Below are 25,391 nucleotides of genomic sequence, written 5' to 3'. Positions count from 1 at the left end.
TTTATTAAAGCCAATAGTGCTGGGAATTGTGATGCCAATCAGGTGAAGGAGAAAAACCCAGCCGAAAAAACCTTCACTACCTGTAACAGGGCGGTGCTCGGGTGGAGGGTTGCTGTGGTGGGCGGAGCGTGACCGGAGGGCTACGTGTGCGTGCTTACCCTTCACCCTGGGCTGACTTCTTTCACAATTTTCCTACTTGGGCGTCGCGTGGCCGGAGGGCTGCGTGCGCGTTTACCATTCAGCCTGGGCCGCCGACTTTCGTCATTTTTCAACCTGGGCCGCCGACTTTCGTCATTTTTCAGCCTGGGTCGACTTCAATCGTAATTTTTCCAGCTACAACAGGTGTGCAGTTTACATGCAAAGGATAGCCATACACAAAAGTACATGTGAAAATATATTTATTAAAGTCATTAGGAATTATGTTATGATTCTGCGTGAATGGGAAAAAACTTAGCCAAAATCTGAAATAGAAGGAACACAATACACGTAACAATACTTATTACAGGTATGATACATTAGCATTGAATAGGTATCACAAATCAAACACAATATTTTTATTAGTGGAAGTTTTCAATGAATCAGAATTGATAGCGCATTTAAGATATTCTTAATCAATACGATTACAATCAAAATTACAAATTGTATTATAAAACGTCTAATATTCCTATACGTGAGAACCATCAATGCAATAGCGGGAAGTTCTGATAGTTGTATGCAGTTAAATGTGAACAGCAGAGACTCTGGAGGACTATGGGACACGAACACAAGAGGAAATAAAATCTATGCCACTACATTGGTTAATCAAAACAACATAGTAATCTATCATTCAGAAAATGAAAAAAATCAAACTCATCAGGAAATAGACATGTTAAAAATGAACTTCACCACATAGCACGCTCCTAGCCAACAATTAGAACAAAGAACGACACGAACACAAGAGGAAATAAAATCTATACCAATACAAAGAAGATATTCCACTTCACCACATAGCACGCTCCAAGCCAACAAACAGAACAAAGAATGACACGAACACAAGAGGAAATAAAATCTATACCAATACAAAGAAGATATTCCACTTCACCACATAGCACGCTCCAAGCCAACAAACAGAACGAAGAACGGCACGAACACAAGAGGAAATAAAATCTATACCAATACAAAGAAGATATTCCACTTCACCACATAGCACACTCCTAGCCAACAAGCAGGACGACACGAACACAAGAGGAAATAAATCTATACCAATACAAAGAAGATATTCGACTTCACCACATAGCACACTCCTAACCAACAAGCAGAACACGAACGACAAGAACACAAGAGGAAATAAAATCTATACCACTACAAAGAAGATATTCGACTTCACCACATAGCACACTCCTAGCCAACAAACAGAGCAAAGAACGACACGAACACAAGAGGAAATAAAATCTATGACAATACAAAGAAGATATTCCTAATCAAACAACACAGTAATCTATCATTCAGTAAATCAGATGAAAAAATCAAACTCATCAGAAAATAGACATGTTAAAAACTTCACCACATAGCACGCTTCTAGCCAACAATCAGATCTAATGATATCTACCCTGATTTGTAGAAGACGGGTGCCGATAGATGTATGGAAGACCATGGAATACGAACGACAAGAACACAAGAGGAAATAAAATCTACACTACTACAAAGAAGTTATTCTTAAGCAAAACAACATAGTAATCTATCATTCAGAAAATAAGAAGAAAAAATCAAACTCATCAGAAAATTAATATTCCTATACGTGAGAACCATCAATGCAATAGCGTGAATATCTGTCATAACATTTCGAGCGCAATAGGGAATCTCAGTTTCATATTCCAACATTACTCAACTTTTAATTTCTTATTAAGTGAATAGCATAGACGTAAGGAAATAACGAGAAACAACACAATCAACAGCTACAATTAATAGAGAGCCAAAACCTGCGCACCATCCAACACATAGAGAAATAATAGCTAATCAATCTATCAAAGGCGAAATAGCACAGGCTTAACAATATAGCACAGACTTAACGTTGAAGAACAGAGGAACATGCGGCGACACGTAAACACCAACAGAGGAAAATAATCTATCATTGAACCATCATAAAATCGATCAATATACAATTTTCATTCTAACAAACACTACGAACCTTGATGGAGGTATCCAAGACATAGGAAATATGCACAGTTTTCACTCTTTTCATCAAAGCCGGGAGACTTTATGTCTATATCTATGTGACCATAGCACAGCGCATGCTTTATCACTCAAAGGGTTAGGGGCTATATTACTTCGTCTAGCAAACGGGACGCTCTAGAGGTCAGATAAGAGAGTTCAAAGGCGATATAGTTTATTGTGCAGCGCAAATAGATGTCGATATCACTCACTGGGGTCACTATCTTTTCGCATCCTTTCCCTGAAACGGAAATCTTTCGTCAAAGTGGTTGACAAGTCGGCTAAGTTTATAGAGATGCGATATTGTTATTGAAGATGTAGAGAAAGTCCAAATTATTAATTGGTAGCAATGATACTCAATCAAAAAGAGAAACAAAACTAATTACATCAATTTTTGTAATATCTTGCAACAGAAATTTCTAATGGACCACACAGAAATATCAAATGTGAAATGCAACTCAGAGTTATGAGGCATTCCAATCTTAGAGGTACTTAGTTATGTCAATCGAGTGAACAGTTGAAGCAAATGCAAGACAATAATTATTTCAGGCAGTAAGTTCACAACTCATAGAGTATCAGACGAGTTGAATACTTGAAACAAAATCAAAACAATAATTCTCACGACAGGTGGAGATTATAGCATTCTAAACCAGATAATAAAATTTTAATCAATAAAATAAACATAGATATGCTTTTAATTAAGTGTGGATGTGCACTTGAAAACAGAAGAGACAATTGCTCTACATTGAAAAGATGGACAGATTTTGTACTCGATACCATAAGTCATGGGAAGATGTGATAAAAAACTGCTTCGAAAAGGAGGAGCCGCGAAACAATTTCGTTATCGTTGCATTTCAATACGTCCTAGACATGGTCGTATTCGGAGATATGGTACAAACTACAGAACTGAAGGTACAAGAATTTATATGCCGAATCTACAATACTTATAAAAATATCTGCACATCAACGTCGGAAGGCCCATTGGGATTGATGGCGGAGTTTTTGAGGTTTGCCAACGAAGAATTGAAATACACTAGACCAGATGTAATTGTAATCATTGCAATGGCATTGCGTACATCAAGAAAGCAGTCGGATCAAATTATCATATACAAGCGGTCTATATCGCACGATTCATTACGGATTTGTTGAAATTACACATATCTGAGATGGAAAGTATATAAAATCTTATCACGTGATATATTCCACTACCACGGCAACGCAATTATTTTCTTCTACCAGTCTCTGCAACGATGTCGAATCAACAGAAGTTCAATATTGTCGTGCAAGGTCTGATGTATTATCACCTGTTGAAACTCAACAAACATATCAGTTGCGGTGGACCACCGGACGATTTTCATCTAATACTCTCTTGTACGCCATTCAAGAACCTTCATACAAAGAAAGGAAGCATCAATAAGAGACTGTGCAAATTCATCGCGACAAAGTGCAAGTTGTTGAAGCAATACAAAAACGGCGACAACATAGCGCCTGCGTTAATCAACGCTGGATTCAAGCGCCCAATAATCAGAATAAACTATTTAATGTCTTCGGAATTCATCAATGAAGACAACAAACGAAAACTTCAGAGTTTGAAATAGAACTGTAATTTATCGAAATAAACAAGTGTATAAATGAAACAATAATTGTAATCTTTGTCATCATTATAATGAATTCTTCGCATCATAATGAAAAACACTTTACATTTAGCATGGCTAGACTGAGAACAATGATCGTTAAGGAAACGAATATTCCACAATTTGTGTAAGAATTCTCACATGGAATGAGACCTGACCACCAAATAGGTTTTACTCGACTACACTCTGTACAAAGTCAACACCCGGTGGATAGAATTGCCGGAGAAGGATTGGTCATTGAAATTTAGAGACATGATACATCGGTCTATGATTACAAAAAGGATCACTAATCATGTGAAAGCTTATCATATTTCATGAATTAAATTCCACACTGCATGTATATTTCTCAATCAGTTGCACTATCCCAGACTTAGTAAAAGAAGAAAAGATGTCTTTGACAAGCAACCCGATTGGAGTGCGGGACAAATAAATAAATATTTTTGTCAACACACTTGTCCATTGTTTGAGTAGGAAAAAGGAGCCGTCCAAGGCTTGCAGTGGGGGCCAAGATATGGCAAAACGAGAAATAAGGCAAGATAACTGATTGCGGTGGGTCGTTCGCGACAACTTTTACAATCGCATTGGGGTTCACTGCCTGGGAGATAATACGAAGCCTTCGCGAAAAGCGAATCTATTATCAGATGCCACAATGCAAACGAAATATTTTACGAGCACGACGTACAGGCCAAGTCTACATTTCTAATCACGTAGTCGTCGTAACACACGGCACACAAACGTATATGAAATAATTTCCAAGTGTCAATCATATTTTGGGAGAAGTGGATCACACAACAGCCATCAGAAGTGCTTAACCAATGTACAATGAAGATGAGCGTTATGCATGAACACAATGGAAGATATGTTATATTAATTATAATAACCGGATCAGCGCAGGTCACACATAAACGTAGATCCAATTCACAAAATATACTCGAGATTTCCCGTAACCATACAGAAAAACTATCACATTATTTTAGTGTCATGGCATCTGGGCACTACAAATGGAAAGGCCATACTTTAATTTTATAAGTCTTTAGCTCATAACGTTGTAACACGCAATTTCCACACTAAAGATAATTTTCTTCTTTAAATTTTCAAAAGCAAAACTGCACGCTATTTCTTGCATTTTTCTAAAGATATAGATTAAAAAGTTGTGCATATACTCACACATACTATACAAGATATTTGATTGTGGATTAATTGCTAAAATTTACCGATCCACATTAAGGAGAAGTGTTGACTACCACACAGCGGTAAGAGTTTAATCACAATTTGAACAAGTGTTGCGATTTATGATCAGTGTTGTAGAATGTGTAATTTCACAATACGCAAGCTTTAGGTCGCTCACTTTGACGAGCACTCTTTCATGATGTCAGGGAATTTAATCGAATGGATTGATATTTTCTGTATACACTATAACATAATGCGAATTCTTTATGTCGCGGATATTAAAAGTTACGAATATTTTTCGAACGAAAATTTGCTTAAGACTCGAAGAAAGGGTCACCAGCGTCGTCGAAGACGTTTCGGCAACACGCCGGCCGCGTTTCCATAATGTCGTACCCGAAACCGAACGCGATTCTGCGCCACGACGCGTTAACGCGGTACCGCACGCGAGCGTGTTGCTTTTTTCTGGAAACGGGTTCGTCGACCCGGGTGACCCTTTCTTCGAGTCTTAAGCAAATTTTCGTTCGAAAAATATTCGTAACTTTTAATATCCGCGACATAAAGAATTCGCATTATGTTATAGTGTATACAGAAAATATCAATCCATTCGATTAAATTCCCTGACATCATGAAAGAGTGCTCGTCAAAGTGAGCGACCTAAATCTTGCGTATTGTGAAATTACACATTCCACAACACTGATCATAAATCGCAACACTTGTTCAAATTGTGATTAAACTCTTACCGCTGTGTGGTAGTCAACACTTCTCCTTAATGTGGATCGATAAATTTTAGCAATTAATCCACAATCAAATATCTTGTATAGTATGTGTGAGTATATGCACAACTTTTTAATCTATATCTTTAGAAAAATGCAAGAAATAGCGTGCAGTTTTGATTTTGAAAATTTAAAGAAGAAAATTATCTTTAGTGTGGAAATTGCGTGTTACAACGTTATGAGCTAAAGACTTATAAAATTAAAATATGGCCTTTCCATTTGTAGTGTGCAGATGCCATGACACTAAAATAATGTGATAGGTTTTCTGTATGGTTACGGGAAATCTCGAGTACATTTTGTGAATTGGATCTACGTTTATGTGTGACCTGCGCTGATCCGGTTATTATAATTAATATAACATATCTTCCATTGTGTTTATGCATAACGCTCATCTTCATTGTACATTGGTTAAGCACTTCTGATGGCTGTTGTGTGATCCACTTCCCCCAAAATATGATTGACACTTGGAAATGATTTCATATACGTTTGTGTGCCGTGTGTTACGAAGACTACGTGATTAGAAATGTAGACTTGGCCTGTACGTCGTGCTCGTAAAATATTTCGTTTGCATTGTGGCATCTGATAATAGATTCGCTTTTCGCGAAGGCTTCGTATTATCTCCCAGGCAGTGAACCCCAATGCGATTGTAAAAGTTGTCGCGAACGACCCACCGCAATCAGTTATCTTGCCTTATTTCCCGTTTTGCCATATCTTGGCCCCCACTGCAAGCCTTGGACGGCTCCTTTTTCCTACTCAAACAATGGACAACTGTGTTGACAAAAATATTTATTTATTTGTTCCGCACTCCAATCGGGTTGCTTGTCAAAGACATCTTTTCTTCTTTTACTAAGTCTGGGATAGTGCAACTGATTGAGAAATATACATGCACTGTGGAATTTAATTTATGAAATATGATAAGTTTTCACATGATTAGTAATCCTTTTTGTAATCATAGACCGATGTATCACGTCTCTAAATTTCAATGACCAATCCTTCTCCGGCAATTCTATCCATCGGGTGTTGAATTTGTACAGAGTGTAGTCGAGTAAAACCTATTTGGTGGTCAGGTCTCATTCCATGTGAGAATTCTTACACAAATTGTGGAATATTCGTTTCCTTAGCGATCATTGTTCTCAGTCTAGCCATGCTAAATGTAAAGTGTTTTTCATTGTGATGCCAAGAATTCATTATAATGATGACAAAGATTACAATTATTGTTTCATTTATACACTTGTTTATTTCGATAAATTACAGTTCTATTTGAAACTCTGAAGTTTTCGTTTGTTGTCTTCATTGATGAATTCCGAAGACATTAAATAGTTTATTCTGATTATTGGGCGCTTGAATCCAGCGTTGATTAACGCAGGCGCTATGTTGTCGCCGTGTTTGTATTGCTTCAACAACTTGCACTTTGTCGCGATGAACTTGCACAGTCTCTTATTGATGCTTCCTTTCTTTGTGTGAATGTTCTTGAATGGCGTACAAGAGAGTATTAGATGAAAATCGTCCGGTGGTCCACAGCAATTGATATGTTTCTTGAGTTTCAACAGGTGATAATACATCAGACCTTGCACGACAATATTGAACTTCTGTTGACTCGACATCGTTGTAGAGACTGGTAGAAGAAAATAACTGCGTTGCCGTGGTAGTGGAATATATCACGTGATAAGATTTTATGTACTTTCCATCTCAGATATGTGTAATTTCAACAAATCCGTAATGAATCATGCGATATAGACCGCTTGTATATGATAATTTGATCTGACGGCTTTCTTGATGAACGCAATCCTCATTGCAATGATTACAATTACATCTGGTTTAGTGTATTTCAATTCTTCGTTAGCAAATCTCAAAAACTCCGCCATCAATCCCAATGGCCCTTCCGACGTTGATGTGCAGATATTTTTATAAGTATTGTAGATTCGGCATATAAATTCTTGCACCTTCAGTTCTGCAGTTTGTACCATATCTCCGAATACGACCATGTCTAGGACGTATTGAAATGCAGCGATAATGAAATCGTTTCGCGGCTCCTCCTTTTCGAAGCAGTTTTTTATCACATCTTCCCATGACTTATGGTATCGAGTACAAAATCTGTCCATCTTTTCAATGTAGAGCAATTGTCTCTTCTGTTTTCAAGTGCACATCTACACTTAATTAAAAGCATGTCTATGTTTATTTTATTGATTAAAATTTTATTATCTGGTTTAGAATGCTATAATCTCCACCTGTCGTGAGAATTATTGTTTTGATTCTGTTTCAAGTATTCACTCGACTGATATTCTATGAGTTGTGAACTTACCGCTCGAGATAATTATTGTCTTGTATTTGTTCCAATTGTTCACTCGCATGACATAAGTGAGTACCTCTCAGATGGGAATGCCTCATAACTCTGAGTTGCATTTCACATTTGGTATTTCTGTGTGGTCCATTAGAAATTTCTGTTGCAAGATATTACAAAAATTGATGTAATTAGATTTGTTTCTCTTTTTGATTGAGTATCATTGCTACCAATTAATAATTTGGACTATTTATGATGGTTCAATGATAGATTATTTTCCTCTGTTGATGTTTACGTGTCGCCGCGTGTTCCTCTGTTCTTCAACGTTAAGTCTGTGCTATATTGTTAAGCCTGTGCTATTTCGCCTTTGATAGATTGATTAGCTATTATTTCTCTATGTGTTGGATGGTGCGCAGGTTTTGGCTCTCTATTAATTGTAGCTGTTGATTGTGTTGTTTCTCGTTATTTCCTTACGTCTATGCTATTCACTTAATAAGAAATTAAAAGTTGAGTAATGTTGGAATATGAAACTGAGATTCCCTATTGCGCTCGAAATGTTATGACAGATATTCACGCTATTGCATTGATGGTTCTCACGTATAGGAATATTAATTTTCTGATGAGTTTGATTTTTTCTTCTGATTTTCTGAATGATAGATTACTATGTTGTTTTCCTTAAGAATAACTTCTTTGTAGTGGTGTAGATTTTATTTCCTCTTGTGTTCTTGTCGTTCGTATTCCATGGTCTTCCATACATCTATCGGCACCCGTCTTCTACAAATCAGGGTAGATATCATTAGATCTGATTGTTGGCTAGAAGCGTGCTATGTGGTGAAGTTTTTAACATGTCTATTTTCTGATGAGTTTGATTTTTTCATCTGATTTACTGAATGATAGATTACTGTGTTGTTTGATTAGGAATATCTTCTTTGTATTGTCATAGATTTTATTTCCTCTTGTGTTCGTGTCGTTCTTTGCTCTGTTTGTTGGCTAGGAGTGTGCTATGTGGTGAAGTGGAATATCTTCTTTGTAGTGGTATAGATTTTATTTCCTCTTGTGTTCTTGTCGTTCGTGTTCTGCTTGTTGGCTAGGAGTGTGCTATGTGGTGAAGTGGAATATCTTCTTTGTATTGGTATTGATTTATTTCCTCTTGTGTTCGTGTCGTCCTGTTTGTTGGCTAGGAGTGTGCTATGTGGTGAAGTGGAATATCTTCTTTGTATTGGTATAGATTTTATTTCCTCTTGTGTTCGTGCCGTTCTTCGTTCTGTTTGTTGGCTTGGAGCGTGCTATGTGGTGAAGTGGAATATCTTCTTTGTATTGGTATAGATTTTATTTCCTCTTGTGTTCGTGTCGTTCTTTGTTCTGTTTGTTGGCTTGGAGCGTGCTATGTGGTGAAGTGGAATATCTTCTTTGTATTGGTATAGATTTTATTTCCTCTTTTGTTCGTGTCGTTCTTTGTTCTAATTGTTGGCTAGGAGCGTGCTATGTGGTGAAGTTCATTTTTAACATGTCTATTTCCTGATGAGTTTGATTTTTTCATTTTCTGAATGATAGATTACTATGTTGTTTTGATTAACCAATGTAGTGGTATAGATTTTATTTCCTCTTGTGTTCGTGTCCCATAGTCCTCCAGAGTCTCTGCTGTTCACATTTAACTGCATACAACTATCAGAACTTCCCGCTATTGCACTGATGGTTCTCACGTATAGGAATATTAGACGTTTTATAATACAATTTGTAATTTTCATTGTAATCGTATTGATTAAGAATATCTTAAATGCGCTATCAATTCTGATTCATTGAAAACTTCCACTAATAAAAATATTGTGTTTGATTTGTGATACCTATTCAATGCTAATGTATCATACCTGTAATAAGTATTGTTACGTGTATTGTGTTCCTTCTATTTCAGATTTTGGCTAAGTTTTTTCCCATTCACGCAGAGTCATAACATAATTCCTAATGACTTTAATAAATATATTTTCACATGTACTTTTGTGTATGGCTATCCTTTGCATGTAAACTGCACACCTGTTGTAGCTGGAAAAATTACGATTGAAGTCGACCCAGGCTGAAAAATGACGAAAGTCGGCGGCCCATGCTGAAAAAGGAGGAAAGTCGGCGGCCCAGGCTGAAAAAATGACGAAAGTCGGTGGCCCAGGTTGAAAAATGACGAAAGTCGGCGGCCCAGGCTGAATGGTAAACGCGCACGCAGCCCTCCGGCCACGCGACGCCCAAGTAGGAAAATTGTGAAAGAAGTCAGCCCAGGGTGAAGGGTAAGCACGCACACGTAGCCCTCCGGTCACGCTCCGCCCACCACAGCAACCCTCCACCCGAGCACCGCCCTGTTACAGGTAGTGAAGGTTTTTTCGGCTGGGTTTTTCTCCTTCACCTGATTGGCATCACAATTCCCAGCACTATTGGCTTTAATAAATATATCTCAACTTGATTGGCATTAATAAATATATTTTGACTTGTCCTTTTTTGTGTATGACCCTTCTTTGCATGTCCCTGTATGTAAACCGCTCACCTGCTGTCGGAAAAAATATGTGAAGTCGGCACAACAAGACTGCCCAGGCTGAAAAATGTGAGAGGATAAGCGCGCACGCATCCCTCCCCCACCGATAAGCGCGCTGACAACCCTCCCCACACGCGCCGCGCAGGGAAAAATACGCGCAGGGCTCAGGGTAGGGCCCAGGGGTTCATGGAAATGGAACGTACTCGCACCCGGCTCGGTTCTATCCGTCTCTCTACTACTTCCTTAACCTTTAATTAGTCTCAATTACTTTCAATTACCCTGTAATTACCCTTTAATTATCGGGGGTAACCGCAGGTCACCTTCGGTAATGTTTAATTTCATTTAATTCCTTTTAATTACGTTTACTTGCTTTAATTGCTCTCAATTCCCCTTTGATTGACGTTAATTACCTTTATTACATTTAATTACCTCCGGTAACCTGCGATTACCTTCGGTAATCCTTAATTTCATTTCATCCTTCTCTTAGTTACGTATACCTTACATTCATTACATTTAAACTCAACGTTCTTGCTTTAATTGGCTATAATTATCTCTAATTACCTTCATTTACTCTTACCTCTTACTCTTCATTCCCTTCGACTACTTCAATTTGAAATCATTTACCTCCATTTACGTTTACCCTCTTCTATCCCCTTTACATGGCGAGTAATATATCTGGCTCAGTGAGGCTTCGCCATCTCATACACGGTCACACATACATACAGCGTTTTCCACTTTGACGCTCCTAATGCTAACGCATTAAAAATATATGAGAACGGTAGAGATGCCATTTTGCAGTTGCGTTATGCGGTCAAGCGGACATTCTGTCGGAGACAGCATCTAACTGTACTTATGCTAATTACCTGCGCGCTGTCTCAAGGACACACAAGCCAAAGCAACATTATAAGACCGGCACACTCCTCGAAGCTCAGCTCTCGGGGCTCAGCACTCTCACGAACCAAGCGTCATGAAGCAGGTGGTCGCACCTGCGCGACCTCGTCTCCATTTTTTTTTTTCGGTTTATGTCTATCTATATTTTCCTAAAAGTGACTGATTGTTAATTAGCGGTTTTCGGGGGAATGTGACATGGCAGAATTAGAGCCAGCCATTATAAAAAGCCGGAAACCAACACGCTCTTTCAGCCTATCCATCGCAATGTACTGCAATGCAAATGAGCCGGAACCGAAACAAGGACAGAAGTGGACCAGGCCCCCACAGGTCTTTGCGGATCTAAAAAAAAATGTTCCACGTCATAACCACGTGGTATTACTGCGTCATATATCACAGTTGATAAAAATTGACTGAAGACCGCTGTGGGCTCCGCGATTGGTTGGTGAAGTTTCAAAATAGCATTCATTCGTGGGCGGCCGGTCTGGCGGGCAGTTACGAGAAGAGAAGCGTGGCACCATCTCGAGGGTTTCGGTTGTCAGCACAGAGGGTATTGTTCAAAGAGAAGTGTGTTTGCGGATTTGTTCATGTGTCAAAGTGACTCTGCACGTGATGTGATGTTTCTCGACACAAGTATCCTACGAACAGTCACAGTTTCTCCAGTTCAGAACTGGAATGCAGTGCTAAGCTGACGCCTCAGGAACACTTTTGAGCGCCGTCGCATTTTCGAATGCAGTGACAACGGAGACAGGAATCAGTGTCGGCGCAACACAAGCATTTCCCGTTTCGTTGTAACCTTCGATGCACTGCAAGCAACGAAAGATGCTCACCGTGAAATCGCATGCACTCATGTGAGCGTCGCTCGCTTCTACGAGTAGACTGTGTGTGTTTTAAAAGTCTGAACTTCGTTTGATTGCAGACAACGAACGCAACGCTTTGGGCTCTGTATACGCACGGAGAATATTTGTGTCAGATTTTTGAGTCAATACGATGTACCAAATAAATGTGTGCTTTGTCAAAAATTTGCCTTGTTGTTTAAGAATATGTAATAACGAGCGTCAGGCATGAAAACCAGTAAAAGTAAAAGCCGATGGTAGCCAGGACCAGCCGAAAGGCGAGCCAAACTAAGAGACTCCTGATTTGCTGAATGATAGATTATCATAAATAATTTTCATTGATTATATGCCCAATGTTGCCTGAATTACCTCCCCTACCTCCCATGGTGTCAGTCGTGACGTTGCCCACCTCTGTGAGACCGACAACGGCGAGCCCTTTCACGAACACCACCAGCCACCTCAAACTATGAGCTCTATGGGGAGCTGTGGGGGTCTGGCGATACCACAGACCCTCAATACTCTTTCTGCTCAGGAAACTCCGGCAAAAAGCTCACTTAGGGCGCCCCGACAACGCGTTGCGACGCATCAGTCGTTTTATTTATTTATTTATTTATTTATTTTTTTGTGGGGGGGGGGGACTTTTGCGTCCGCCGCTGACTGCGCCTATGGCTTGCATAGTGTTTCTGCGGGTGTTTGGAAGTGTACACTCTTTCTGTTTGGGTGCTTGCGTTTTGCGTGCGTAAACAGAGGTTCTCTTTTAAATATCCTTGAAGTTTATTGCAACCTTTGCACTCCCCCGTTCATATCTAAGAAATATCTACACAGATCAAGAAGACTTCACCTGACTCGAGCGCGCAGCATATCGTGATGACTGTTCTTCGTGGTAGGGAAGCATTGAAATGAAGTATATTTTCTTTTCTACAAAACAGCAATGACTTGGTCTATGGGAATAAAGAGGAAACATTCGCTAACAGCCTTTATTGGAGATGTACTGCGATCAACGTGAATTGTTGAGCTCCTCCAAGTTGATCACTGTGTGACATGTGTAGCATCAAACACTAAGAACCGTAACATTTTCAAAGGATAAATCTTTCAACATGATGTCAACACAACAACATGTCTTCGGCTACTACTTGCGGGGAAAGATGTAATGCCAAGTTGCAAACGAAGTCCGCTCATGCCCATTAGTTTCTGCTGAATCGGAAGCGGGGAAAGGGGGGGGATGATGTATTTCTTTTTTTTACCTATTCATTCTTCTTTTTCCTTTCGTGGGGTTCATTACGTGAGTAGCGAACTTTTTCCCCCCATTTTGACACTGTCTATTCTATTCGAGCGGAGTTTCCTGACTAGAAAGATTATTCAGGGACCGTGGTGATACCCTACTTTGAAACACGGTCATTCCGAGACCTCGCAGATATAGGCTTTGATAGTGCATTTTTGGATTTTGGTATGGCGGATTTTTGGTATCTGGAATTTTGAACGCTAGGATACCGTGACATGCGCCCCAGATATGGCCCTAACACATCGGGAGATGCAGACGGGATGGCCGAAAATCAGAAACACAAGCGATGTGCGACCGATAACGCCAAGGAGTAAAGCTTGCCACCATTACACTTGGTCAGATGTTCAGAGATGCGCACAAAAGAGTACAGTGACTTTAACAGATAGTGAACTCGTTTGCAGGCGACACCCATGCTTCTCCACGAGGGCCATGACAACCTATGATCGGGGTTGCTGTCGCGCGCACGGAAATCATGTACGATCACAGCGCAGGCATCTTCTTTCGTCTGCTGCCATGCTATCGTATTTGCATTTCGTACGCGTCTGGCAGTGCATCAAGAATACAGTGAGCTTTTCCGGTTTTCTTCTATTGGAATATTCCGTTAAAATGTCGCTCCTGTGAATACACGGTATGAGTAATAACTCACTCTAAGCCCATTCATATGTAAGTTTAGATACTATTCGTTTTAAGTATCGGCTAGGGGCATTACTTCCATTCCACCAGCTCCAATGTGTCGACCGCCTTGCATCACCGAGACTAACGTACGGGGTGAGCCAGGTTAGAATTCGTGTATTAGTTCTCGTTGTCCTCAGGCGCATTCGTTTCTTGCACTGAAAATGTACTAGATATCCTCTATCGATTAGATATCCATCCTCAGATACTTGATTCTGTTCGGATTTCAGAGTATTCTCTGAAATTCGCCTCGAATTCGAAGTATTGCGATTACATGCATGCGCGTACACGATTCATGTACGACGCATGTGCGATGCATGTACACTTCACATGACTTTTTTTAATTATTGCATTGCAATGTACAATTTGCTAAAACGTAAAGAGCGTGTCACATAGATCTGCTGCGAACTCACTGCGTTGCGCACAGATAAAAATTGCCAAAAAAATGATAAGCACAAACGTAAATAGAAACTGCAGTCGCACATGTTATTGTGAGCCTGAGAGCCGGGTCTTGAGGAGACCTGTCAAAATTGACCATTTAGAAGTACTTAGTCAATTATTATTCCTATGGTGATGACCGTGGATGTTTTCATGCCCCAAAAGAAACAAGGGCTATATTATTATGATTTGAGCTCACCAAAAGTGTTGTCCTGAGGAGAATAATACGGGTCCACCGAAGTTGGGCTAACAAGGCCCCTGAAAAATAAGTACGTATGTACGGTGCAGCACCAAATAATATAAGACAATCATTCAAAGCCCTGGGACATAAAGGTAGCGCAGAATATGTTCGTGTAAGGGCTTTCCGTTTTCCGCAGGAACCGTTTAACATGACTGACGAACTGCCATTTACCGTGCAAAATATTTCCTGCATAATTTCCTGTGTCCCGTGTTTCCGAAAGAGCATTAAATTTTGACTAAATAAAAAAAAAGTGAATTTCAGGGCTGTCATGGAACACCGAAACCAAAGTTTTTATTCTTCCTTCGAGGTCTCAAAAAACACGACACACCATCAACGCTAAAATGTATCACAGTGCGAAGTACCGAATATTCTGTGGGTTTTGCAGGTTGCTTGCTCGCGCACCGCTAGCTATATACAGGGTGTCCCAGAAAACGTGTAATTGAATTATAATAAAATAACTACGCCACCTAGAATCATGCGGTCAACAGCATTTGTTCTTATTAGGTTTTTGCCACCTCCTAATGTGAATGTCATGTACTCCAAGTTTAATTATGTAAATATTTGTGAACTGAACTCGGAAATTTGCCAAGTAAAGGTCACTTTTTTACCCCACCAATATGAAGAGCGTGCCGAACTCACTCAGAGTGATGATAATTCACAGTGATATTCACGAGCTATCCCATCGGAAAAAATAGCCGAATACCATGCTTTTCGGAGCACCGGTCCATAGCGCGCGATGACTTTTTGAGCGCAATCGCTCTCAGTGCGACGAAAGGAGGTTCCGAAGCCAGCCCACAGAGTGACAGTAGAAAAAGAAACACTTCCTAAAGTTGGGAGAGGGAAAGCATTATCCCAGCGAAAGTCGAACGTGATAAGCCGTGCCTGTTTTATCTCTTTCTGCGATGTCGGTGAGGGCTGGGTTTCCAACCTCCTTTCGTCGGACTGACAGAGATTGCGCTGAAAAATTCATCGTGCGGTATTCTGTGCGACCTCCGTAGAGCATGATGTTCGGCTATTTTTTCCGATGGGATAGCTCCTGAATGTCACTGTAAATTATCATTAATTTGAGTAAATTAGACACGCTCTTCACATTGGTGGGGTAAAAAAGTGACATTTACTTGGCAAATTTCAGACTTAAGCTCACAAAAATTTACATAATTAAAATTACGTTACACGATATTCACATGAGGAGGTGGCAAAAACCCAGTAAGAACAAATGCCATTGACCGCATGACTCTAGGTGGTGTAGTTTTTTTTTTATTATAATTCAATGACACGTTTTCTGGGACACCCTGTATAGTAAAAAGGAGCACGCGCAGCGAAGCAGCACTTGATGTCGGAACCTAAGCAGAAACTTTGACGTTGACAGGTTGTACGAGAAAAGCTTGCTATTAAAAAGAGGTTCGCTGCAATTTTATGTCTGGAGACACTTTTAGCGAAATTAGAAATTCACCTAGCGACATCTGGCGACTTTTTGAGGCGTCTCCCTTTCCCAACCACACTTTCTGGTTCATCCCACAAAGGTTGGACGGGTGCCCGCAGAATACGGATGAGTTATCTTCTCTTGGTTTTTAGCCGCCTGTGTATGGTGCGATAATCCCGAAAATAACGGCTTCACGTCTGAGGCAGTCCGCAGCTGAGTCGAAGACACATTCAAGAAGGACGGATCCGTCTTGTTTTGCCTGGCATGCGAGAAAGCTATAAACGCTAAGAGATGTTTCCTTGTTCATCAGCCCTTGAAGACCGTGAAGCAGAGGCCTAGCTGTCAACGAAAGTCAGGTTGCATGCAGCAACTTATGGACCAGTGTGTACCTTCTACGTCGAAATGTTCTGATTTTGCGATGGACCTTCGTGCATTCTGTGCTGCAAATATTCCCTTTTGGAAGCTGGAAAATGCTGAGTTACGGATACTTCTTGAGAAGTACACAGGCCGGCAAATCCCTCACGAGTCAACAATACGAAAAGCCTACCTGCATCGTTGCTATCAGGCTACCATACGTGTGGATATCCATTGATGAAACAGACGCTTCAGCGCGCTGCGTAGCCTCTGTTGTCGTCGGACCACATGGGCTGGACACATGTGGAAAGAGCTACCTACTGACAGTCGAGGAGCTTCCAAAGGTCAATTATTCGACAGTGGCACAGCTCTTCGTAGACTGTGTTCAGATGCTCAACGGGTATGTGATTGCAAAAGACGTGACGTGTAGGTTAGTGCCGCTCTTCGTGTAATATACACAAAAAATTATTCACGTCCCCTGCGCAGCTAACGCGCTACACAGAGTTGCAGAGAAAGTTCCTGGTTGTGTTCAAAATGCTGATGGCCTCATATGGAACACAAAGAAAACGTTTGCAAAGAGCCCCATGCGCGTGCGGCTCCGCCAGACATGGATTTGCCTCCTCAGCCTGTGCTGACCTGATGGGGCACATGGATCGACGCTGCAAAATATTATGCCACAAATTTCGAAATCATACGGGAAGTGGTCAGCAAGCTCAAATAGGAAGACGACGCAAGCATTCGTCCGGCGCAGCGACCCTTTGAAGACGTTAGCGTGGAAAATGGCTTAGCAGCTATTGAATTTAATTTCTCGTTCCTTCCCGCTTCCATAACAAAGTCGGAGTCGGCAAACTTGACTCGCGCGGCGGCTTTGGACATCGTCATTTGGACAAAGGGCTCGAGGTGCATGTGCATCTGTTGTTAAAGCAAAGCTGGAAGCCGTGCTTGACGAAAATAAGGGGCTGAAACTCTTGCAGTCCGTATGCGTCATTCTTAAGCCAAAGAACAACACCCCGAAGCTCTGTCTGTATATAGCGTAGATGAACTAGCTCATTTCAAGTTCACAAGGATAACGTCCTGTGATGTAGAACGCGCATTTTCTCGATACAAGAATGTATTATTCGACAAAAGATGTATTTCAGATTTAAAAACATAAAAATGGCATTTGTTACGTGCTGCACTGTAATGTCGTATAGTTCATAGTTCGCTACTATAAAAAAATTTACGTTTGACATTCTGTGATCCGTTTCAGCTCATTTATTTTACTGCACAAAGAGGTATACGATATAGGCTTTTGTGTCATGCTCTTCAGATCACGTTTCATGACGCGAGGATTTTGCTGTGCATATATTGAGCATATTTGACTTTTTTTTTTTTGTCGCATATTTGCGAATTGTGCAAAAGAAGGTGCAATTGGTGACCCGCCCGCCACAGTTCTCCGTCAAGAAGTCACAAAGCAAGCCAACGGACCGCCGACATACCAGCACATATCCCCGTCAAGACGCCGCATTAGTTCATCAAACGCGCCTCGACGTGGCCTTCACAGCACAGTGGCGCTACCGCTTGAGACAAGTTAACTCTCCCCACTGCAGCAGTCACTGCGGTGCTGTTGAAGATCTCGGGCACATTCTTCTCCATTGCCCACACTACCACCCTTCCCACTCCGTACTCTCCGCCTCCCTCAACGAGCTAGACTCCCGCCCCCTCTCCCTCACAAAATTGCTTGGCCCCTGGCCGCATCCACCTCACCAACGCCCTGCCATCAAGGCTCTCTTCGCCTTTTTGGACGCCACAGGACTTCGATCCTCATTGTAACGGGACCCATTACTTCATTCCCCGCTTCTCCTCCAGCAATGGGGTAGAGCATCGCCCCCGGCGATGAAACTCCCCACCCATCATCCTGAACTAAAGTTGTTGTTGTTTGTTCTGTCAAGAAATGATGCGTGGAGTACGCGGACGCCGCCTTGAGCTTCTTTTTCGATGCTTCTGTCGAAAGCGGCAGAAGGTTACAATGCCACGGTATCTGAAAGTCCAGTGCCAAGGAAACAAGATGATGTGGGTCAGCCCTTTTTCTTCCAACCGTTTCTCGCATTAAGTTGATGGAGAAGTGAGGACGGCAAACAAATGTCGCTTCTCGAAGGTTCTTGTAACGGTCTCTCGCAACAGTCGCCAACGATGTTTGTAATTCTTTTTCTTTTTTTTCGCCTATTACCATTCTTGTGAGGAATATATTTTGCGATAGTATGAGGTAGATACAAGATGTAATTTCTGTTTCTCGCAAAAAACAAAACAAAAAAAGAACAAGTTACGTCGGGCCGGTCCGTCTCGGAGTTTAATTAAGAAAATTCAATTCCTCAAGAGTAGAAATTTATCAATGTGCTCGAAAGTCATGGCGACATTTCGCCAAATGTAAATACCATGGTTTTCAGACAAGTAGGTTTTAAATAAAGTTTTCTCACACATTAGGTAAAACATCCTTGATGTAAAAGAATGTTCAATTTCAATCTTTCACTTACACGTCACGGCTCCTGTTGTAGTGTTCGTGCAGGTTCTTTAGCTCATTGAGCCGCTTCTTGGCTCTGAACATCTCTAGTATATCCAGAAGTGCCATATTCTTTTCGATGCCTTCCATCTGTGTAGTGGTTCCATTGTTTAACCGAGCATCATAAGAGGACAATACTACAAGGGTAAGTTTTCGCAAAATTCGAGCTAGTGCAACATCAGGAATGTAGCGATACCAGAACGATTGCGTGGTGTGGGCTCCTCTAGTGCTGTTATTATCAGATATCAAGTAACACATTACGCATGTTTTCCTAACGTGGAAATCAGTCAACACCTGTGCAAAACATTGCTCTCACCCATTTGTATGTTTCTTCTATGTAGGTATGGTTCATTAATTGGTCAGCATAACCCATCTTCGCCACCATCATGGACAACTGAAAAAGCGACGTGTTATTCCCATAGCACGATAAACCGAATCTGGCATTTCAACATCGCTGATTCAGTATTGATTCAGTAAAGATTGTGAATACATGCCTTGTAGAGTTCATTTTTTCGTGTAGAGTTGCTCAACCAGGAGGTCTTTTCAAGGATGCTTTTATAGGTGTTTCTAATATTTTCCACTATCACTGTCACCTGTAACACACATACGCCGTCAAAGCGTTACGAGTGTTTACACCACTGTATATGTCATTTGTATGACCGCGATCGCTTGACGAGCCGTGAAGCCTTGTGGCCTGTGCACGTTATCGACACCTTGAAAACAGCGGAGAGAGGATTTGATTAAACCGATGTTTACAGCGAACTTATGTTGGTGAAACCGGCCAACAAATGAACAACCGCCTTACCGGACACAGAACCGACACGTCCAACAAACTCCCCAAAGCAGTCGCCGAACACTTTAACGTTCCTGGTCACAATTTTGACAACATTAAACTATATATTCTAGAAACCGGGTTTAGATCCACACGTGACAGACGTGATAGGGAGTCTTATCTCATATACAAGTTCAACGCTCTTCACCCGTCCGGTATCAACAAATCACAAGGCACCCTAGAAACACTTCACAAATAAAATATGCTTTTCCCTTCTACCTCCATTATCATCTGTTATGTTCTGCATGGCCACTGCTTTCTACTTTCTTTATTGCATGCCTCAACTTTGCATTACAAATATTTAAAAAAAAAGAAAAAAAAAAGAAAAAAAAAACTTTGCTCGTTCTGGAATTTTCCCCACGTAACCAATAACCTCCTTATCTTTCGCTATGCTTGCCAATTCTTCCCTGTTGTCCCGTTCCGTCCACGTGTTCGTGAACCTTCCATTTTTCTGTAACCGGTCTGTAGCCTAGATCACTACGTTCACATAATCCCCTCCACACTCTAACAAAGCAGCCATTCACTCCGGCCGTAAAAACCCGTACGGACCCTTTCTTCCCTCCGGGCTGTTGACCCACAATTCGCATGAACCTTTAAACACGTCACACCTAACCCTTTAAATACCATGCCAATGATGAGGACGGTGCCCAGAAGAAGAACAGTCTCTGTTCGAAATATCGGCGGCTTCTGTCCTGAGGCAACTCCCTTCCCTTATGTGTCGAGACATTTTCTTGAGAGCAATGTTCCTTCATGAGCGATTCCATGAGCCTGTATTACGAGTACAGAAATATTTCTACGTACATTAGCTTTGGCTTCTTTTGAGAGGTGTTTCTTGGCATACAGGTGTCCAATAAATTCCATTGCTGTTCCGTATTCGCCGGCAAATTCCTCAAGACACACCTCTCGTTGTGATTTGTATGTTTTGCTTTGGTTCATAGCGTTCTCAAAATTCCGTCTTGCATCACGCAACCCCGAGTGAATCAGGGGACCCATCGTCTGGATAACCCGCCAACCGAAATATGTGGTCAGCGTGCTCCTGCAGGAGTAACAATGCCCCGAGTGACTTCAGCAGACCATAAGTTTGAACATGCACGAACATAATAAATTGAAAAAGAGTATAGAGATGTTGGAGCACCCACTAGCGAATGTGTCGTTGTGTACTCACCGTTTTGTGTCGTTGATTAGTTTCCCGAGTTTACTGTAGTACGTCTTGTCATCAAGAACGACTTTGTCGTCTTCTTTAACCTCCTTACCTGCTCCGTAAAACAACTTCGACAGCAGGGCTGTCCATTCTATCTGGATAAATCAGCACAAACGATATATGTGAACCCGTGATCTGCTTTCCCTCACACGCATACTCCTGCTTTCCTACACTCTTAGAAGTGAACTTCACCGCATGGTACCCTCCTTGCCAACCATCGTCCCGAATGACAACGTTCTCGCCCTAGATTTGTTGAAAACGGGAGGCGGAGCCTATTTTGTGCCATTATGTACGGCACAGAATAGGCTCCGCCACTCGTTTTAGCTCTCGGCTAGGAGCGTGCTATGTGGTGAAGTTCATTTTTAAGAGTGTAGTCTTCCCCTCTAGCATTGGGATAGTACCGCCTCAGCGGCGAAACATCCCACTACATCGTCATCCCTTTTTGGTGTCGTTGTTGTTGTTGTTGTTTCACTGGTACGTAGCACTACCTTAAATATTTAGAAACACCCTTGGTGAAAGCTATTGTACGAGTGATGGTTTTGCATAATTTGTGAGCGGTATGCCGGTTTAGATAATCACGCTTTGAGGAGGGGGAACATATGTTTATTATTTTAAAAAAGGAGGGAAACGTTAGCCTGCGCTACGGCTGGCTTGCTATTCCCAGCAAAGAAAGAAAAAAAAAACGCTTTGCTACGAATTAAAAATCAACTTAATATTGCAAGCACCATAAATATCAACTATGTCCGTCATGATTGGTGGTACTCCCAGTGTCGCCTTGCTAGAAAACGTGAAGTTTGGTTTAAGGCGAACCTCTTGCCAGTTCCGCCGAAGCCGGACTTCTGATTGTGGTTTCCCTGGGGAGTTGCATAGTTCTTTTTACTATCTATATGATTCACTTGTGATTATTTATGCTGCTGGCTGCTCTTTATGACCTAGCACTCCAAGTTGTCCCCGATACACACACACACATATACATTGCATGATGATGGGGGGACGATTCACCGCCGCGATACACAAAACGTACGTAACAAACGCAAACTAAACGTGAGAGCAAATGCTGTTTACGATGAGTCACAGTACAGTCATGGGAACGCCGCCGAATATTCGCGACGGCCAATACACTGATTTCTGAGTAACAGACAGAGTAATGCTACACTGCATATGCTGCCCCATAACGCTGCATGACCTTTTATGCAGACCTACGTTTGCTCCTCCTATAGATATTTTGTTCTCTCCGACCTTTACCTGGCTCTCTTACTTCAGCATTGCACTTGTCCGTCTCTCCTCTTCGCCGTGTCACTCTGAGCTACGTAAATCTTCCTTTCGAGAAACTCGATCGTGGTGTCGCTAACGAAAGCGTTACCCTTTACCACTTGATGCTCTCCCGCAGCAAGGCGTTATCTATGACAATAGTATGTGCGTTCCACCGAGACGCACAGTTCAAAAATTTTGATGCGAGAGTTGCTTAACTGAAAACGCTTGGGAATTGCAAGGCTAACAGGTGCTTTTTGTCTTGATATACAACATCGCACTTCCAAATGACCTGAAGCCCTGAATGCATAGCGTTGCTGCGACGAGGCATGATGTTGATGTTGTTCTTGACGAAAACAATAATAGGGAGAGATTGAATTCGTCACACGACAAATTCGGGTGCTCCCATAAACAGATCTCCCCCCCCCCCCCCCAACCACCAAAGGGAAAAAAATAGAAAAGAAAAACCCGCCGCTTTCGCGATAACTGTCGGCAAAAGGCTAAATCATCGGTTACCGTAGTGCACAATCAATCACACAGTTTCAATAGACTGATTCCAACGCACAATTCTGAATAAATGTCACAAGCGCTGACAAGGCAGCACCCCTCTTGTCAGGCGGCCAAGGACCCAGCACTTTTACGACGAGGCACGAAAAATCATAGCAATGAAATCGTTCAAAACATTTCGGTCTGTGAATTTCGCTCTTCAGTCTCAAAGCCTTAAAGTGACAGTCCGCTCGAAAACATAGGTCTGGGAAACACCGCCTTATGATTTCTAATACTCCTCACAACAACTGTGCAAAGTATTTCAGAAGAAATCGTATCGCACGATTTATAATCGACATTTTTCTATGCCGCAGTTGGTCCCGAGTAAAGGCCGCAGCGAGCTCTCGCGTGACGTGCATAAGAGCAATGCCGCACGTGACTTGCGCATGCCTGTTTGCGCGATAGTTGATTGTTGCGAGCTAGCATTTGTCCATTATGATGTTTTTGAGTAGCAATCACGTGTTATGTAGACTAAAATGCAGAGTAGCGTCAATGTAAACACAGGTATCGCGACGTAGCCTTCTGTTCAGTACACTCATAGACAAAAACACCTCTCTGCATTCCCAGCAACGGCGCAGTCCTCCGCTCCACTTTGTCCATTGGGGACGTCATGCTCACGTGACGGCTGACGTACATAGAGGATCCTTGGGGCAAGGAGTATGCGAGGGAGAAAAACGAAATCGGATGTCTTCAGAGGAGTATTTTTTATTCGATATCTCGAAAACCACGCCGTTTTGTGAGCTGAAACTTTCCACCCAGCATGTAAGCTTCCGTGACAGTTGGAAAAAATCAACTTCCGGTTTTCCCGGACTGTCCCTTTAAGTGACACAGCATATTGATTCACGGCTTAAAGAAAGCCACGTACTGGCCATTTCTCGACCTTTGAGGCACGCAGCGTATACCTGCAGGACTTAAAGGGACTATCGCATCCATCGCGGTCCATTCCGAAACTTGAGTGCCATTTTACTCCTCGTTCATCATCGACAATGACGCCGAAAATCCGACGCGAATTAGTGGAGTTGTGTGCAATTTGATGTAACGCATGGCAACAGCAGACCACGGATGTTGAGGACATCCTGGAATTCCCTCTCTGTAAACGTCACTTGGACAAGGCCAATAAGTGAGCGCCCTTTGGCGCGGACAAGGCCAATCAGGGAGCGGCAGAGAGAACTTGGCGTTTGACCGTCCGACCGCAGGGCGGGACTGATGGCTGGCGTCTATAGGTCGCGGAGTAGTCTGAGATGGGCACGTGGAATGCTGTTTCTAGTCAGCGTCGTACGTTTTTGTACAGCCGAAAGCGTAACACCTTGTTCCACGGAGCATAGTCACGTCAGTCAGCACTCACAGTCAGTGGTAAGCGAAGCGTGACTCACAGTCAGTGGTAAGCGAAAGCCGGCGTAATTACCGAGGTCTTTTCACTTAGCATATTGCGGTGCGAAAGCGAAGCAGACGGCCTAAGAGACAATCACCTGCGCTGCGCTCCCATTCCTGTGCCCGGCTTACGTCATTCTGGCTTAGCTGCGGACGGAGTGCGAATCTTTAAAACTCGTTTATTTAATATGTAAGCTGTTTTCGGAAGATAAACCTGGTCAAGTAGACTGTGAAGCCATGCCGTACATTACCGTATCAGTCTCATACACACCTTTCCGGATGCGATAGCCCGTTTAAAGGGTTTGGGACACTTTCATAGATGTGGTTCATTACATCATGGCCACATTGTACTGCTTGCCAGAATACTGATGAAAAAAGGATTATTCTTGCACGTGCCGTACTTAGCAAGATACAGGCCCTCGAACACACTCCCGAGCAAAGCGCAGACGTCAGAGAGCTCAGAGTTGCGCCCATTCCCATTGGCAGCCATGAGCACGTGACTTCTCGTGCGCTGCCTCACTGGCGGCGGCGAGAGCTGTGATGTCGGAGCCGCATCAGTTCCGGTATTCGCGGTGCCCATTTTCTCCGCTTCTATTACTCTCTTCGCTGTGAAACTTTCAATGCAGGTTCACATCGGTGCAAATAACCGTCTTTTACGTTTATCCGGGATAACATGCAATGGCCTCTCGCAACCCCTTTAAGTAAAGACACGAAGAAAGAACGGGTCTCGACATTCGTTTTTCACTTTTTGCCTCGTACTCAGCACCAAACTTACGGTCCCTGTGACATAAATTTGCTAGTTAAGCCTCTTTCTCTGTGTCTCTGAGTAGCTTTTCGCTCGTCATCGCGAACTTAACGCCTCCTATATGGGAAGCAGCCATACGGCGGCCATTGTAGTATTATTGCACATCGAAGACTTATACCCTAGTCAGACAGCATTTCAAATGTCAG

The 25,391-nt window shown here is 42.0% G+C and overlaps 1 protein-coding gene across 2 annotated transcripts in view; it reads right to left on the bottom strand.

Annotated features, from left to right (window-relative positions):
• The window catches only part of LOC135385481 (neprilysin-1-like), a 146,104-nt gene that overhangs the window by 49,344 nt on the left and 71,369 nt on the right, over positions 1-25,391 (bottom strand). For both annotated transcript variants that reach the window (XM_064614820.1, XM_064614819.1), the window contains exons 8-13: positions 21,237-21,367; positions 20,873-21,107; positions 19,734-19,832; positions 19,556-19,633; positions 19,214-19,329; positions 14,882-14,940 (exon numbers count right to left, since the gene is read on the bottom strand). In XM_064614820.1, the coding sequence (XP_064470890.1) occupies positions 14,882-14,940; positions 19,214-19,329; positions 19,556-19,633; positions 19,734-19,832; positions 20,873-21,107; positions 21,237-21,367 (718 nt within the window). The remainder of the gene's footprint in view (positions 1-14,881; positions 14,941-19,213; positions 19,330-19,555; positions 19,634-19,733; positions 19,833-20,872; positions 21,108-21,236; positions 21,368-25,391) is intronic.

This window comes from Ornithodoros turicata, chromosome 2, assembly GCF_037126465.1.
Source record: "Ornithodoros turicata isolate Travis chromosome 2, ASM3712646v1, whole genome shotgun sequence".
In the NCBI taxonomy this organism is placed as follows: Eukaryota; Metazoa; Arthropoda; class Arachnida; order Ixodida; family Argasidae; genus Ornithodoros; species Ornithodoros turicata.
Note: the sequence above shows the minus strand (reverse complement) of the source record. Positions and strands in the feature narration are given on the sequence as shown.